The 14,772-nt window shown below is 36.8% G+C and overlaps 3 protein-coding genes across 8 annotated transcripts; 1 reads left to right on the forward strand and 2 right to left on the reverse strand.

The window, feature by feature from the left end:
• The first annotated feature begins 1,079 nt into the window (after positions 1-1,079).
• LOC125219569 (single-stranded DNA-binding protein, mitochondrial-like) lies at positions 1,080-3,443 on the forward strand. Of its 3 annotated transcripts, XM_048121580.1 has the most exons (7): positions 1,080-1,236; positions 1,433-1,590; positions 1,912-2,002; positions 2,072-2,121; positions 2,221-2,321; positions 3,123-3,185; positions 3,284-3,443. In XM_048121580.1, the coding sequence occupies exons 1-5, from the start codon at positions 1,191-1,193 to the stop codon at positions 2,236-2,238; spliced, it is 363 nt and encodes a 120-aa protein (XP_047977537.1). In that variant the 5' UTR covers positions 1,080-1,190; the 3' UTR covers positions 2,239-2,321; positions 3,123-3,185; positions 3,284-3,443. The 3 variants fall into 3 exon arrangements, 1 of the variants encoding a protein (XP_047977537.1); XR_007176165.1 differs by lacking the exon at positions 1,080-1,236 and adding an exon at positions 1,244-1,350 and having other exon boundaries at positions 1,912-2,121; XR_007176166.1 differs by lacking the exons at positions 1,080-1,236; positions 2,072-2,121 and having other exon boundaries at positions 1,259-1,590.
• A 1,072-nt stretch (positions 3,444-4,515) lies between these two features.
• LOC125224239 (probable protein phosphatase 2C 5) lies at positions 4,516-7,516 on the reverse strand. 4 transcript variants are annotated; one of them, XM_048127605.1, is made up of 8 exons: positions 7,284-7,516; positions 6,488-6,764; positions 6,228-6,399; positions 5,916-6,133; positions 5,695-5,802; positions 5,479-5,604; positions 5,158-5,387; positions 4,516-5,044 (listed from the first exon to the last, which is right to left on the reverse strand). In XM_048127605.1, exons 2-8 carry the CDS (start codon positions 6,677-6,679, stop codon positions 4,825-4,827), a joined length of 1,266 nt encoding a protein of 421 aa, XP_047983562.1. In that variant the 5' UTR covers positions 6,680-6,764; positions 7,284-7,516; the 3' UTR covers positions 4,516-4,824. The 4 variants fall into 4 exon arrangements, with proteins under 4 accessions (XP_047983562.1, XP_047983560.1, XP_047983561.1 ...); XM_048127603.1 differs by having other exon boundaries at positions 6,488-6,847; XM_048127604.1 differs by having other exon boundaries at positions 6,488-6,867.
• Positions 7,517-8,291: 775 nt separating this feature from the next.
• LOC125218727 (kinesin-like protein KIN-14I) lies at positions 8,292-13,539 on the reverse strand. Its single transcript, XM_048120466.1, has 20 exons — positions 13,239-13,539; positions 12,871-13,037; positions 12,656-12,796; positions 12,331-12,549; positions 12,178-12,249; positions 11,957-12,025; positions 11,733-11,792; positions 11,607-11,660; positions 11,401-11,517; positions 11,234-11,315; positions 11,059-11,154; positions 10,817-10,990; positions 10,641-10,747; positions 10,395-10,573; positions 10,141-10,302; positions 9,794-10,047; positions 9,543-9,706; positions 9,346-9,459; positions 8,818-9,266; positions 8,292-8,713 (listed from the first exon to the last, which is right to left on the reverse strand). The coding sequence occupies exons 1-20, from the start codon at positions 13,324-13,326 to the stop codon at positions 8,587-8,589; spliced, it is 2,895 nt and encodes a 964-aa protein (XP_047976423.1). The 5' UTR covers positions 13,327-13,539; the 3' UTR covers positions 8,292-8,586.
• Between the last annotated feature and the right edge of the window lie 1,233 nt (positions 13,540-14,772).

Below are 14,772 nucleotides of genomic sequence, written 5' to 3' on the forward strand. Positions count from 1 at the left end.
TAATTACGTGTATATTGATGAACATTAATTACTTTTATATCCCACTCGGATATAATATAAGGAAGGGTATCAAACTATTATCATGGGAGCACTAGTGTTCTTTCACCTTTAGAATCACAACATCCTTCAAATCATATGCTGCCACGTGACACTTATAAGCAACAAAACAACGTTATTAAGCAACAAAATTAATGGATGACATTGGCGGATTTCCGCAAAGTGCATAAAAGGCTATTTATGTTGCATTAAATGCAATTTATTTTGCATTTTATTCTACAATGTAATATAAACTGTATTTAATTCAACATAAATAGTCTTTATGCAATCCATGAAAATCCGTTAATGTTATTCATTAATTTTGTTGCTTAATAACGTTGTTTTGTTGCTTATAAGTGCCATGTGACAGCATATGATTGGAAGGATGTTGTGATTCTAATTTGAGTTATTTTTTAAGTACACCCCTGGAAAATAATTCACATGTATTCTATATCTTGAGCGATGAGTTTGTTATACTAGTATATTATAGTGGATACGGTCTTCTTGGATAACGCTTCACTATCACAATCAAAAGAAATCTGTGAAAAAAAAGAAAGATAGAGAAACAAATACATAGAATTGAATGTTTGTTTATACATGTTTATATATACAATCTCGCTCTTGTAAAATAAAAATGCTAATGAGAATTGAGTTGTATCGTTCAAAAGTTTGAAATATAAATACAATACAAAATGTATATCACAGTTACATTATTCTCTTCTTCCTATTCAAGATGATCACATTCTTGAATCTTGAGTGATTGAAGATCTTAGGCGGAGTTGTTAAATGTAGTAAGATAGAGAGAAAATATAATTGAATATTTTATTGAAAAGAAGAAAGAGAATTTATTTCAAGAATAAAAGATGATCATCTTGACCGGAGAAAAAAAATAAAAAAAAATAGACATTTTGATTGAGATTAAAAAAATGAAAATGTGGTCATTTTGAATTATACGGAGTGAGCAGTGATATGGATGCAAACTCCACCAAATGGGTCGGAATATATTGCAAATCACAATTCATAAACACTAGTATAAGTGAAGCATTTTTTGGGCACATAATTTAAGAACATATTATTAAAAGTGTTAATGGAGAGAAAATAAATGAGATGAATAAAATTTGAGTTTATTTGAATATGATACATAAACCCTTTGGATGTGGGTGCATACTAAATTCCGCAATCTTCCTAATTTCTCCACCGGTAATTTTCAGCTCTGCATTCCCTCAGTTTCATTTTTTTCACAATCTTAGTTTAGATTTTTATCTAGCCACTTGCGTCTCTGCTTCAAATGGATATATTTTCAATGATTTTATGGTACTATAATAAAGCCTGTGGTTTTGCTCCTTACTCCAAAATTGGGGATTTAGAGATGATAGTTTTGGGGATTGTAAAACAGCGGCGTATCTGCAGAGGAGCTCGAAGGTTTTCTTCTCGACTGATTCATTCAACTCGGCCCCGGAAATTGAGGATGCCGATTTCCTTTCAAAGAGGCCGGAGTTACAGCTCCAGGGCGTTGATCCCAGGAAAGGCTGGAATTTCCGCGGCGTGCACCGTGTATGCTTCTGATTCTATTTGAATGATTTATAGGAGTATCATTAGTTTTTGGTCAAATTGTGACTACTCTCGTTTCTTAGGTTTAGCTTTCCATTCTTCATTTGAGATGGTTATCATGTGATCCTGGATATTACCCGATGAGAAGCTTTTACCCGAAAACTGCATTATTAATCGAGAACTATCAAGTTTGGAATACATTCATGGAATCTCTTATCTTGGATAGGAGCTTAGTCAATTATGTGGTTTATTTGCTTGATTTCTCAAATATTTTGTATGAAGATTTGGTTATTCACTAATCACTAGGACACCTGTTTTCGCCAGGCTATTATATGCGGAAAAGTTGGTCAAGCCCCCATCCAGAAGATCTTGAGGAATGGTAGAACTGTAACCACGTTCACTGTAGGAACTGGAGGTATGTTTGATCAGAGAACCATAGGTTCGCATGACTTGCCAAAACCAGCTCAATGGCATCGTATTGCAGTTCATAACCCTATGCTTGCAGCCTATGCAGTGCAACAAGTTGTGAAAAAAGTAGGAAGTTGTTTTCTTTTTTGCAAATTTATACTACTACTGTATTAAATTCCTGTCTTTTTCTTGGAGTACCATCTAACAAATGGAGCTCACTTCCAGTTCTTCAGTTTACGTTGAGGGTGATATTGAAATGAGAGTCTACAATGACAGCATCAATGGAGACGTAAAAAGCATACCAGAAATTTGTGTGTGCCGTGATGGTATGTGAATTTGAATCTCTATTGCTTACTGATCGAAGATAAAATATATGTTGTCATTGCAAAGTAACTAATTAAACAGTGAAGCTGCTAAAAAAATGCTACAAACATATATATGCCTCAGGGAGTGAAGATTGATTTGTCCTGCTTGTAGTTTATCATAGTGTATCAGTCAGAATGTGTGGACTTATCTGCAAGCATTGTGACCTCTAATTGGGCATGCATTTGGCTTGTTCTATGACCAACTTGTCTCCAGAAAGATGGGGGCTACCTAGAGTTTTCTCATTGATCTAGACCAGCATTTCCATTCCATAGAAGTGTTGAATCTAAATTTATTCAAACATTATCAGCCATAACATTTTCTAGTGCGATTAACTGCTTATTTTTGGTAAAATTTATCTGCTCTTATAGGAGCATATGTTGCATTTTAGTTCACATCATCTTACCATTGTGTTTCTCTTCAGGAGTTTATACTTCATGTTGACACCTAAAGCATCAATGATTAGACACTCGGATGATTAATAGTATCTTTAAAGCGTCCAGCTTATGGATCACATGATTTAAGTTCTTTTATAAATAAGATAGGATGATAATCATTGTAAATTTTGAGTTTTCAATTGGGGGATTCAAATAGTTTGAGTATAAGATAACCAGTATGAGCTATTGTTTACGACGAACTCTAATTCATACAAAACTAGTGTTCATTTTGTACGTATATTTTGCATGTAAGTATTATGTTACTGCTCAGTCCTGAACATTCATTTCTTTTCATGTTAACCCAATTGTGGTAACCTAATTTTGCAGGAAGGGTTCGGCTTATAAAAGCAGGGGAAAGCATGGACAGTAGTATTTCCATTGATGAGCTACGTAAGTTATCATATACTTGTTCAGCTGCGATCAAATTTCTTCCAGTTTTTAGATTTGTTTTCCATAGCTCTTATTGGGGGATATTTATTTGCCTGCAGGTGAAGGATTATATTAGTGATGTCCAATAGCAAGTGCCATCAACAAAGTCTTGGCCAGTGTCTTGAATACACGTTTCTCCTTTCTATTGATATTTTTCTTAAATTTTTAGCTTGTAGCTGTTCGAACTTAGATTGATATAATTCATAGTATTTGGCAGATCATGCTGGTGTCAAATTTGAAATTTAATGACTGATCCTGCAGTAGGATGCATATTACTTGACCCTTTGCTTATTAGTACTGTTAGGAGAATCATAAATCATAAGAAACTTTTGGCATGATAGCAATCGTGTCAGCATCCCTCTCGAGTGACCCCTGGAGCATGGGTTCGGACTTTGGAGGCAGAGATGGGTGAGTTGGTCAGCGCCAAACGCTTTCAAGTTCCACTTTGTGATGGCCTTGAGGTCACAACACGAATCTCAGCATCTCCACACAATACTTGGTGCATTGATCTGATCGAGTCTAGCTACCTATATACTAATGATTGTTACATCAAATTTATGTTTTATTATTCCAATCTTATTAAATAGGCAGACATAGGATAGTCTGAGCTTTAAAACTATGTCTTGCAATATGGTGCATTGATGATGAGTAAATAACAAGCATCTATTTTTGTCATATTGGATAGCATGCTAGTCTCGTTTAAATCTGACGGCAAACGAGGGAAATACACATGGTCGTTAGTATACAAACAAATTTTCACCTAGTCTTTCTTTTTCAAAATTGAGTTTTTTTCGGATATAGTTATCATTAAAGTAAATAATACCAAATCCGAATCAAAATTTTCTAGCTAACAAGTCAAGACTCAACATACGTGCAAATCAAAGCAATACTATTACTAGTAAAATCTGAATCAAAAGACCTAAACGAAGGAAAACAATTAAGTAAAATGAATGAATCGAACAGTCAACTATATACTAGATGCATGACTGAAAGGTGTTTGATCTAGATGCAACCAGAAGAGAATGCTTGGACATCAACTTATTCACCGACATTGACATTTGAGGTTTAAGATACTACGAGAACAAGCACAAAGAGAAGTTAGTTAAACAATGTCATGCAATGAAACTTGAAATAGCCCCAAATTTACATTTACAGATATCTGCTAATTTAGACAGCTTGCAGTTTGGCAGTTATTGTACAGCAGATGAGCAAGATACATTAAGGAGAAAGATGAGTTCATATCTGTCAAGCTTAAAAAGACGTAAAACATTGAAAATTATGAAAGACGAGAAACAGCAAACACATCCAATGAATAATTTCCGTTTGCAAACATCATTTCTCTTACATACTCAGAACTGGTAGTTGTTACATACTCATGAATTACTGTGTCTGTTAGGGTCGAGCATCAGTGAGATGGCCGAGCTCAGACACAGATAGGAACCACAGCAAAAAAAAAGGAGTGCTCCCTATAATGGACAAAACCACTAGATCACTTCTTACACACACACACACACACGTAATGATCCTCCCAGAGGGAAAATGGAGCACGTTAACAGTATCACCGAAAGATATTTACGAATAATTTGCTAGGTTACCAGATTTATGCAGTCACTGCAGGCGATGTAGGCCTCTTCCCTTCCATGGCATCTTTCTTCCTGCGGCAACTTACACAGAGAAAGGGACCTTCCCAAGGCTTGGATCCAGGTGAGAAAAATGGGCCTGAATTAACGGATAAGCCCTCACTGGGGAGCTGATCAACCTGGCAGATTGCACATCTAAAGAGCCCAGTATTCGACTCCAGAGGAAAGTCCTTGCCCAGCCTGCATGTAGATGGTTGGAGTTTAAGAAGGACCCTTGTTTAAAGGAAGCGCCAAGAGTTTTAATTACTCCATAAAAGGAGCAAAATTCAAAACGAATATAAACCTAAAAGTACCTCTCAGCAAGCATTGCAGAACCCTCCTCAAATAATTCCTCAACAACTCCAACTGCAGATAGCTTATTAGCTCCTTTACTAGAATTTTGAAATTTTTTCCCAAATATAAGTGAATAAAGCAAATTTTGCTTCTTTTTAGGCGGTAGGGCCAAGACAGGGGGGTCGAAAGGAATAATATCAACAACCAAGCAGGTTGTATCATCCTTCAAACCTCTTGACCTGAGGGCTTCCTAAAATAAAAAAATGCAACGAAATAAAATTTTCAACCAGAACACTAAGAAACCAATTTGCAAATATCTGGTTTACAAAATGATAAAATACCTTAACAACCAACTTTGCAGCAAGCTCTGCCGGTAAACCCCGGCAAGACTGAGCAGCAATATCAGAAGACAAAGCATCCCATATTCCATCAGAGGCAATTATAAGTCTCCCTCCAGCATTTGAAAGCTGATAGCCACAGAATAGTTATGAAATAAATCATTTTGGTATAACAGAGGTAGGACTTCCAATCATCGTTAAGGATGACAGTATAAGAACCTTGACTTGCTTAACATGAGGAATTGGGATGATAAACTCCCCAACGTCTGTATCACCAATTGACCTTGAAAGACATAATCCGCCAGGCCAGCAACGTAATGGACCAACCTATACCCAACCACAAAATCTTCCCAGATCAAGAGAAAGAATCCCTCACCAATACTATATTCTTACAACTTGAATTTGAGAGGAGAAAACTAAGATGGGACTAAGCAAACTACCTCATTTCCTCCAAAAATATTGAGCCTTGCTACAGCAGCCCCACTTGCAGTTATACGCTCCCGTTCCTCAACATTCTCTTCTAGTCGATGGTCAACCGTCAAAAGAGATACGACCCCTCCTTGGGTGTCCAATATGCACCGAGAATCTCCAACAGATGCAACAGTCACAGTCCAACCATCAATAACGACAAATGTCACAGTAGTTCCAGATGTCTCACCTGCCAGTTGTAGTGATCCCATAAGTGACACATTAAACAAAAGTAAAGTGTCTGTCACAATAAAATCAATTCTAAAACCATGATATATACGTGCCTCGCTGCTGAAACTCTATGTCAGTTTTCACAAAGCCCGCAACTAATGCCCTGGGAAGGGCTTGAAGCCACTCTTCCCTCCCAAGTGCTGGGGGAATAGCGCATAATACATTGTTCAGTAAATTCTCTTTGGTGAAAATAGCAGCTGATATTCCATTATGCCCATCAAAAATCTACACAGAAATAGAAATTCAGAAAATAAATCAACGGCACTGTTATAAACCAGATATCAATTTCAAACAGCTGAAAGTTAACACATACTGCAAATACTGAAAAAGAAGTGGATGTATCCCCCGGAACTCTTTGGCAATCAAGCTTAATGAGAAAATAGTCCTCTCCTTTCTTAGCCAGAGCAGCCTGACCATACTTCACTGCTGGATTCTCCAACTTATCATTTCTCAACTCGCGACCAATCAAAGTCCCAAGTGGCACCAGCTGTTGTTTGTGCCTCATTTTGGTAATACTTCAATGTGGCATATATCAGGCTTTCAACACATTAGCAGTTCTCATTCTCCAAGGCTCGATCCCCAACCACAGCCTAAATTACAGGACATTCTCCAGTTCATTCACATAAAGTTCAGGAAAATCGATTGAACAGAAACCCAATTTTATCCACGTAATCTGCAACCAGAAAATAATGACTACGCCTGAAGTTTATCATAAGCAGCGTGAGAGAGAAAAAGAGAGAGGGTTTTAAATCACACAAATACTAAAAAAATAAACAATTTCACTAGAAAACAACAGTCACAAAATAAAATGGAAAAAAAAGTAAACGACGTGTTCGGTAATCCGCAATTAGCTCCGACTACCAAAAGGATGCAGATTGCCCATTACTAAAATTGATTTTATTTAAAAAATAAACCCCCAAAATGCGAAAAATTTCCGGAAAAGGGAGCAACTAGCGTGCATGTGGCCCCAAATTGCATAGATTTTTATGTTTTCACATACATTTACCAGCATTAACAAGAAATGCAGCTTAAGAGCTGTACAGAACTGAAAAAGAGCATTATTTAACAAAAAAAGAAAAGAAAAAAAGGAATCAAATCGAGAAGCTTACAGTGCAGAGGGCGAGGAGGTAAACTGCAGTAGATCGCCGCAGGTGGAGAGCTCAAAGCCACGGAGAGAGAAATCAAGGAATTTTTAACTCTATGATTTACAGGAATCAATTTGATCGGAATATCAAAATCTAGAGAGAGAGAGGAGCGCGTTTCTGGCAACGACCGGGATCCCGATTGATTTACAAAAGCCGATTAATAGCCTTTTTATTTTATTTTATTTTTTAAAAGGATATATACTCAAAAAACTATGGCATTGAAAAAGTAGTTAAGAAAAGAGAAACAATAAAATAAGTCCACAGACGCAAATTTAGCAGATTTTATTATAGAAGAAACACAATTTGCGAAAAATTCCCTTTAAAAAATAATTATTTCAAAAATAAAATTATGGTTCTTTTAAGGAAGGAAGAACAGCTGTTACCCATATAAAATTGCATCTACTCATCTGTGACCTATTCAAAACCAAATACACCTAAAAATAATATTGCTAACTAAATGCGGTAATCTATTCACCAATTAAATATTGCTTCTGCCCATATAAAAATCTCCTTTTATTTTTAGAAGTATCCCTCCTTTTACTCAATCTGCGTCATTATATTGATGAATGTTGATTATTCTTAGGTAGGAAACTAAAGATAAAGTGCAGTTTAATTGGCAAGATAACCCATTTCCAATCATTTCCATCCAACTGAAAAGCTTACAGCAAAATATACCGTTTATCTTAATAAGGAATGATTAAAATAGGAGAAACATTGCGTTGTAAAGCCAAAATCTTTCAAGTGATACATAAAGTTTGTATAGCTAATAGTAGTATCTTACAAGTAACAATAACATTTGCAGGAGAATACTTGCTTCTGTTGGCAAATGTAAAACAAAGCAACAACATTTCATCTTCCCTCAATACTTGTTCAATCTTACACTCTAGTCATATAGTTCCTCAGTTGATCAAAATGTATAATCTTATTAGTTCACCTAAGATTGGAATGAATGTAATAATTTAAGAAAGGCACTGCAAATAACTACGGTATAAACTTCTTTCAATATGCCATGTTCTCTCTTCTTGTACAGTGAAAGAATTACAATTACAAAAAAGAATGAAAAACAATATACAAAGAGAACAAAAATCAAACCCTTGTATACACCGCCAACACACATCTGTGGGATTTAAAAAAAGTAAATAAATGGAAAACAAGAACTTGACAATGAGAAGCATTGCATTGGCATTGGCATTGCCATTTCTGTGAACACATTCCAATCCATGAATGCATATAAACAGAAAAACACAGATGCATCCTGTGCAAGACATCACTTCCCACCCGTGGAGGTCGGCTTTCGCCTCCCATCGACCGTAGCTGGTTTCTTTCCATTTTTATTCAATGGTGAATGAGATCCATTCCCGACTTTCCTCGTTGGTGGTTGGGGAATCAGGCTCCTACAAGTTACAAAAAGTAAACATAAGCGTCCATGCTTTGATGTCAACTTGCTGTGTTGTATCTTAAACTTGAGCATTATAAGTTGATCAGTATCCACATTTACCTTATTTCTGGGCTTTTCATCTGCCTTTGATTTGGAGTAGGTTTCTTGGCTTTTGTTCCTCCTCCTCCTCCTTTTTGCTTAGCACCATTTGTTTGGCATTGGTAACCTGATTCATCACTAGCTTCTATTTCTGTGTATTCTAATTCATCACTGGCCTCTGCACCCTCAAATTGAATCCTACCCGAACTGTTGTCTCGTCTTAGAGTTGCAATTTTGCTCAGAGACTGTTCCGGATATACCTTGGAAGTATCACGTCTACTAATCTGATACACTATATCTGGTGAATGACCGCCATCTTCACCTAAGTGGCTCTTCACCATAACCTTATCAATCCAATCCCCAGAGACGCTTCTTTCATCTTCTGTTGACACCACACTAATGGGAGAAGCCATAAAGTCCACACCATCAAAGCTTTGCATTCTGGATCCTGCTAGGGACTCGGTCTGTCCCTGCTGTGGGCAATGCAGAAACGTAAAACAACTGCTATGAAAAGTTTCCAAAGATTGTTTCATGGTTTGAATTTCCTACCTCTCCCTTACTAACATCTCCTATACTTTTCCAAGATGGCGCTGGAGAAGACGTAACAGATCCATTCATGGATCCACTCTCTTTCCGAAACAAGGCTGCTTTAAGATTAGCTATCTGGATGTAGTTGGAAACCAATGATGGATTAAGGTGCTATGTCCTTAAAGCACGTAACAAGTGGAAAAGGAAAGGTGTCAAACCTGTTCTTTTAGTTCTCTGACATCCGGACTATCTTTGTTTGCTCTAGCAGCACCAAGCTCGACAGTAGACACACGTTCAGCAAACTTCAACGTGCTAAATGTTTCTCCAAGAGCATCGGGTTCAGGGCTGATGTGAATGAACATTAGAGTCTTTGACTGATCCCCTAAAGAAACATGAATGATTTAGATATCAGTAAGAGCTACGAGAGAGTAACAATGTAGACTGGCCACAGATGCTGTCTTAGTCTTACCTAGGGAATCTTTAAGCAGTTGCGTGAGCTTACTGTTTCTGTAAGGTACATGCGATTGCTTTTGGGCAAGAGAGGCTATCACGTCGCCTAAAGCAGATAGGGAATGGTTAATATGTTGAGCCTCCATCAACCTGTCACCAACCGCACCAGTTTTATCAGCTCGTTCGCTTCCTGCCAGGTCAACCAGATGCATACTACCATGAGTAATCGAACCAGATGTCAGATTTCTTCCTTGAACTTGAACAGTCACGCAACTGCAGACGCATGCATAGATTCAAGGTAAGTTGAAGAAGACATTAACAAATATAATGGAAAACAGAATCAAGAAAGAGAGTAAGAAATTGTGCCTGTGAGAGCGACTACTTCGGTCATTCATTGGAGTGGAACCAACTGAACGATTTTTAAGCCCAATGTTCATCAGCTCGATGACATCAGATATCGATGAAACAGGCACAATATTTGCATTTGGTAGGTTGATACCGTTCTGGGAGCTGTTGTGGATTTCTAATGTACTAACGGAATTTAAGGAAAAAAACAAGAGCTCACAAAGTATGCAATAAAATCATAACAAAGCTATGAAAAGCACTTTATCCAAGGATATTTTTCATTGACACCATCAGAGACGAGGAGGTCTCTAACTTGCTCGTTGTAGATTTCTATCATCTGGACAGAGACATCATACGACATGCTGTCTTTTCTCTGCTTAGAGATGGCAAATAAATCACTCAGAGCTCGGTAATTTACACCTAAGCTTTCGGGTGTAAGTTCCTTAGGGCCAGTCTGCAGATTAAAGAAAAAGATGAATTAAATAGAATCAATTTCTGATAGAATTATAATTATCTCTTACCATAGTATATGTTTTTCCTGCACCAGTTTGGCCATAAGCAAATATGCAAACATTATACCCGTCAAGCACAGAACGAATCAGCGGCTGTGTATCTGAAAATACTCCTTCTGCAGAATCAAGAAAAAATTAGTAGTACTTATGAGAAGAAGTCTATGAATCAGAGATTAATCACATACCTTGGCTGGCAGATGGACCAAAAACTTTGTTGAAAGTGAACAACTTTTTTCCCTTGCCATTTTTTGCAGGAGTGATTATTGAGATAGTCTGCCCATCCAGAGCTTCCACAGTGCTCAAACCAGGTAGCTGCCCCGGCAAAAAAGGTCGTATTCGGCAATATACCCTTATATTCCCTGACAAAATCCCACCATCACATTGCATGGACACTGCTCCAGTAATATTGAAACCAATAGAAACTTACCTTTGAGGTCCTGCACTTGATTATATAGTTTGCGATTCTCCTCAAGAACCTTCTGGTATCGAGAAGCCGCACCAGCAAGACCATTCAAGTGTTTACCTATCATCAAACAAGATTAACTTCTAGCTTTCTATTTTCTCTAATTGAGGATTTGGTCTAGAAGATAACAAATAGATACCTAAATATTGGATTTCTTCTTGATACTTCATGTGTAGAAAATGCAGGTCTTCCTTTGTCGAGTGAAGTGTACTTTTGAGTTCCTATAAAACGAAATATATGCTCTTAAAAGGGTCCAAAGTGGAGAGTGGGAGTTGGTTACAACATCCAATCTCTTATTTGAAGGACCTGTACGCTTCTTTGATAGTATTCAACCAAGTCATGACACCTGGAACCAAGTCGTTTTGGATTGCCATCATGCAAATCATTCCTGGACCAACTCTTATCTTTCGTATTGTTTGAGGCCTTGTGTAAAACCAAGAAAACTCAGCCCTTGTTGTTTGAGGTTTGTAATACACAAATCACCAAGATGCAGAATCTAATTAGACCTTTACCTCAGAAGGCGCGTAGGAACTTGGAACATCCGTGTCGCTTGAACTTGTTCCAATCTGTTGTACCAAGATACTGAATTGAGCTTAAGATAAGTAAAAAAACCATAAAGATGAAACAATCCATCAAACCTCGACAACTTGATGCTGGTCAGAACTTGGGACATCCACACATATCGAACTTGCTCCAGCCTATTGTACCAACAAATGCAAATTACTTAGAACTTAGTTCATCCATTCTATAGAAATCATTTTAACTGAGTCGAGTTACACTATTGCATGTGCATAAGCATGTGAACTATCAAACAGTAACCTGCAGGAGTAAAGGTTTGATTTAATACAATCATCAGTCCCACCTGCTCATTTTGCCTTGCTAACTGCTGTTCAAATTGTTCCATAACTTTGCTTAGTATACTCCCAACAATCTGCAAAAACAAACTCCTTGAGTTTCTCAGAAATAGAAAAATGCTATCTACAATACCAGAAAGCAAATGCTGATGACAGAAAGAATGGAAGACGATACATTTTGCAGTGAGTGATGAAACATTATGATCAAAAAGTTTTCAGTAGCACATACCAGAGGGACATCTTCTTGCTTCTTACCAGAAAGAAGCCCGCGCACAAATAAGTGCAAGTCATCAGGTGTACCCTGAAAATCAATGCACGGGATCACCTCTGTCCATTAAAAAAGGCTAATGCGATACATATTTAGAGCAGTAAGCATACAAACCATTTCATTAAAGTCCTGACTGTTCTGCTCAACAATGGATGAGGTCCTCGAGAGTGGATTCGCATGTTGACCAGAACTCTTTCTGACAAATTTCTTGGATGCCGAATGAGGCTTCCAAGTTCCAGTAAATTTCCACACTCCTTTGCCACCTCCTTCCTTCCATTCACAGTAAGACTTGAGGGCCAACACACAATTCACAATTCTAGAACTCTTCCCTCCCTAATATTATTGTCACACATTGCAAAAGTTCAATCAGATCCATGTTATCTACATAGGGACCTTTCTATTGGTGAAAAAACTAACTGAAAAGTTAACAACTAAACACCTGTTCCAGATCAGAAGCTTCAAACACTGGGATCCCTATTTCCTCTGCAGAATTAAGAAAGTTCCTAACATTCTCGAAATATTGAAAGGCCGAAACAGCCCCATCCGGAACAATCACACTACCTGAAGGTGCCTCGGCTACCTAGATGCAATCCAGCAATCAAATTGCAACATCCAATAATACAATACAGCATGAAAGATCAAGATAAGACCTACTTTAGGCACGGCGCCTGGCTGAATCATGTTTAATGCATTGCAAAGTATAATACCACTTCGCAAAGCAAGTCGAAAATCTTCCTCGGAGGGCTGACCAGACAAATCCCTTGCTGTAAGCACACCTACCATCTTCCTCAACCATCCGGCAGCATCATATCTTCTCAATGCTGAAACACAGTGTCTCTCAATCAATCAATAATGAATGCACCAATTGAAACTGACATTTAATTAAAAACCGAGAACAGAATTGTTAATGATCATCAATGCACAATACATGGATCAACATCAATATTGAAATGTCCGATTACAAACATTATAAACAATTAATTAACATGATTGAGAATGGTGGAAAGGGCTTATCATCATACAAGCTTCTTCTGCTTTTCTTGAGGCCAAATCCATGTCGTTCGGACTCTTGCCTAGCGCGTCCTCCTCTGCCAACATTCCATCCGCCATTAAAAAGAGTGTGTTTCTTCAACTTTCAAAAATTAGAATGCAATGCATGCTGTTTGGTATATGTATTCACGAGATTCTCATGTATTTCCACCATTAAGTGGTGGATTGTTAACATGTGAGGAGAGATTGCAGAGAACAATCGTGTTTGAAGATGGGAGCAGAGAAGGAGAGAATCGGCGGGGAAGTTATAGAGAGAGAAGATTGAAAGAAGAAGAAGAGAAACCGAAACCGAAACCGAAACCGCTTATACGAAGAAGAAAAAAAAATGCAAAGTTAAAAATGTCAATAATTCCAAAATATCTTGTTTTTTTAGATTAATGAGAACTGATTATTTGATGATAATTTTGACAGATCTTATTTGATTTCCCTCGCTTTCCTTTTTGGTCACTTTTGTTGTTTAAATTTATTACTCCTATATAAATTTATCATTGTCCAATAAGAGCAAGTTTATGGCAAATTATAACGAATAAAGCACTGTAGATGTTTGATGCTATCATTGCTATAAGTGATTTGGTTAGAGTTAATTGACATGCATCTAATTAATCAGCATTGTTAATTTGGATAGTTACACAATTTTATGACACAGAATATCTCAAGATTTTTACTGAATCTGCATGTAAACAAAACATAAAGAATTTATTTTTTGGATATTAGAAATACAAAATACTCCAAATGACAGTGACAGAACTAACATAAGCTAACGAAGGTTCAAAGCTTAATTTACTCAAGTGAAATCATAATATTCCATTGTAGATGACTAACTCCTATCCAAATAATGCCGAACTAATAATGATTGAAAATTAGGGGAAGATATATACGTAGTTAATTACTTATTAAATGATACTACTATATAATTAATTAAGATTTATTATAATGTTTGAAAAGCAGATGCTTTTGGAGTTAGATGCCTCTTTGCAACTCATGTCATGTGTAGAAGGGCTCCATCCATTTACAATTCTATTATATCAACTCAACTCATAGATCCCTAATTCCTAATTCCTAATTCCTTATTCCATGTTAGATAGGGGACACTATCTTTTTCTAGCTATCTGCAATACCAAGCTAAATTAGTTAGTTTGTCATTTTCACCAGCAATATCTAACTGGATCATTAATTCATACATAGATTGAAAAATAATACTACTAGTATAAATTATTTTTAGTGTCCTAACGGCAAACGTTTTCGATAAATGATTATACTTTGCTCATAAATTTTTGGGTATTGATTAGTTAATTCAAAGTATACTCTTATGCAAAAACATATCCGTAATAAACATAATCTCGATGAATTAAATTGATTGAATTATTTTACTATCAAACATTCATCTTGTGTCACGATTATTTTGGACGAGGTTTGTCCTTGGTTTTGGTCTTCGGATATATAATGGTGAAAGACTGAAAGGAGTCCATTTGAGATAGTCGAAATAAGATTACTTTTCAAGCTTAA

The sequence above is a fragment of the Salvia hispanica genome, chromosome 4, assembly GCF_023119035.1.
Source record: "Salvia hispanica cultivar TCC Black 2014 chromosome 4, UniMelb_Shisp_WGS_1.0, whole genome shotgun sequence".
NCBI classification, from domain to species: Eukaryota; Viridiplantae; Streptophyta; class Magnoliopsida; order Lamiales; family Lamiaceae; genus Salvia; species Salvia hispanica.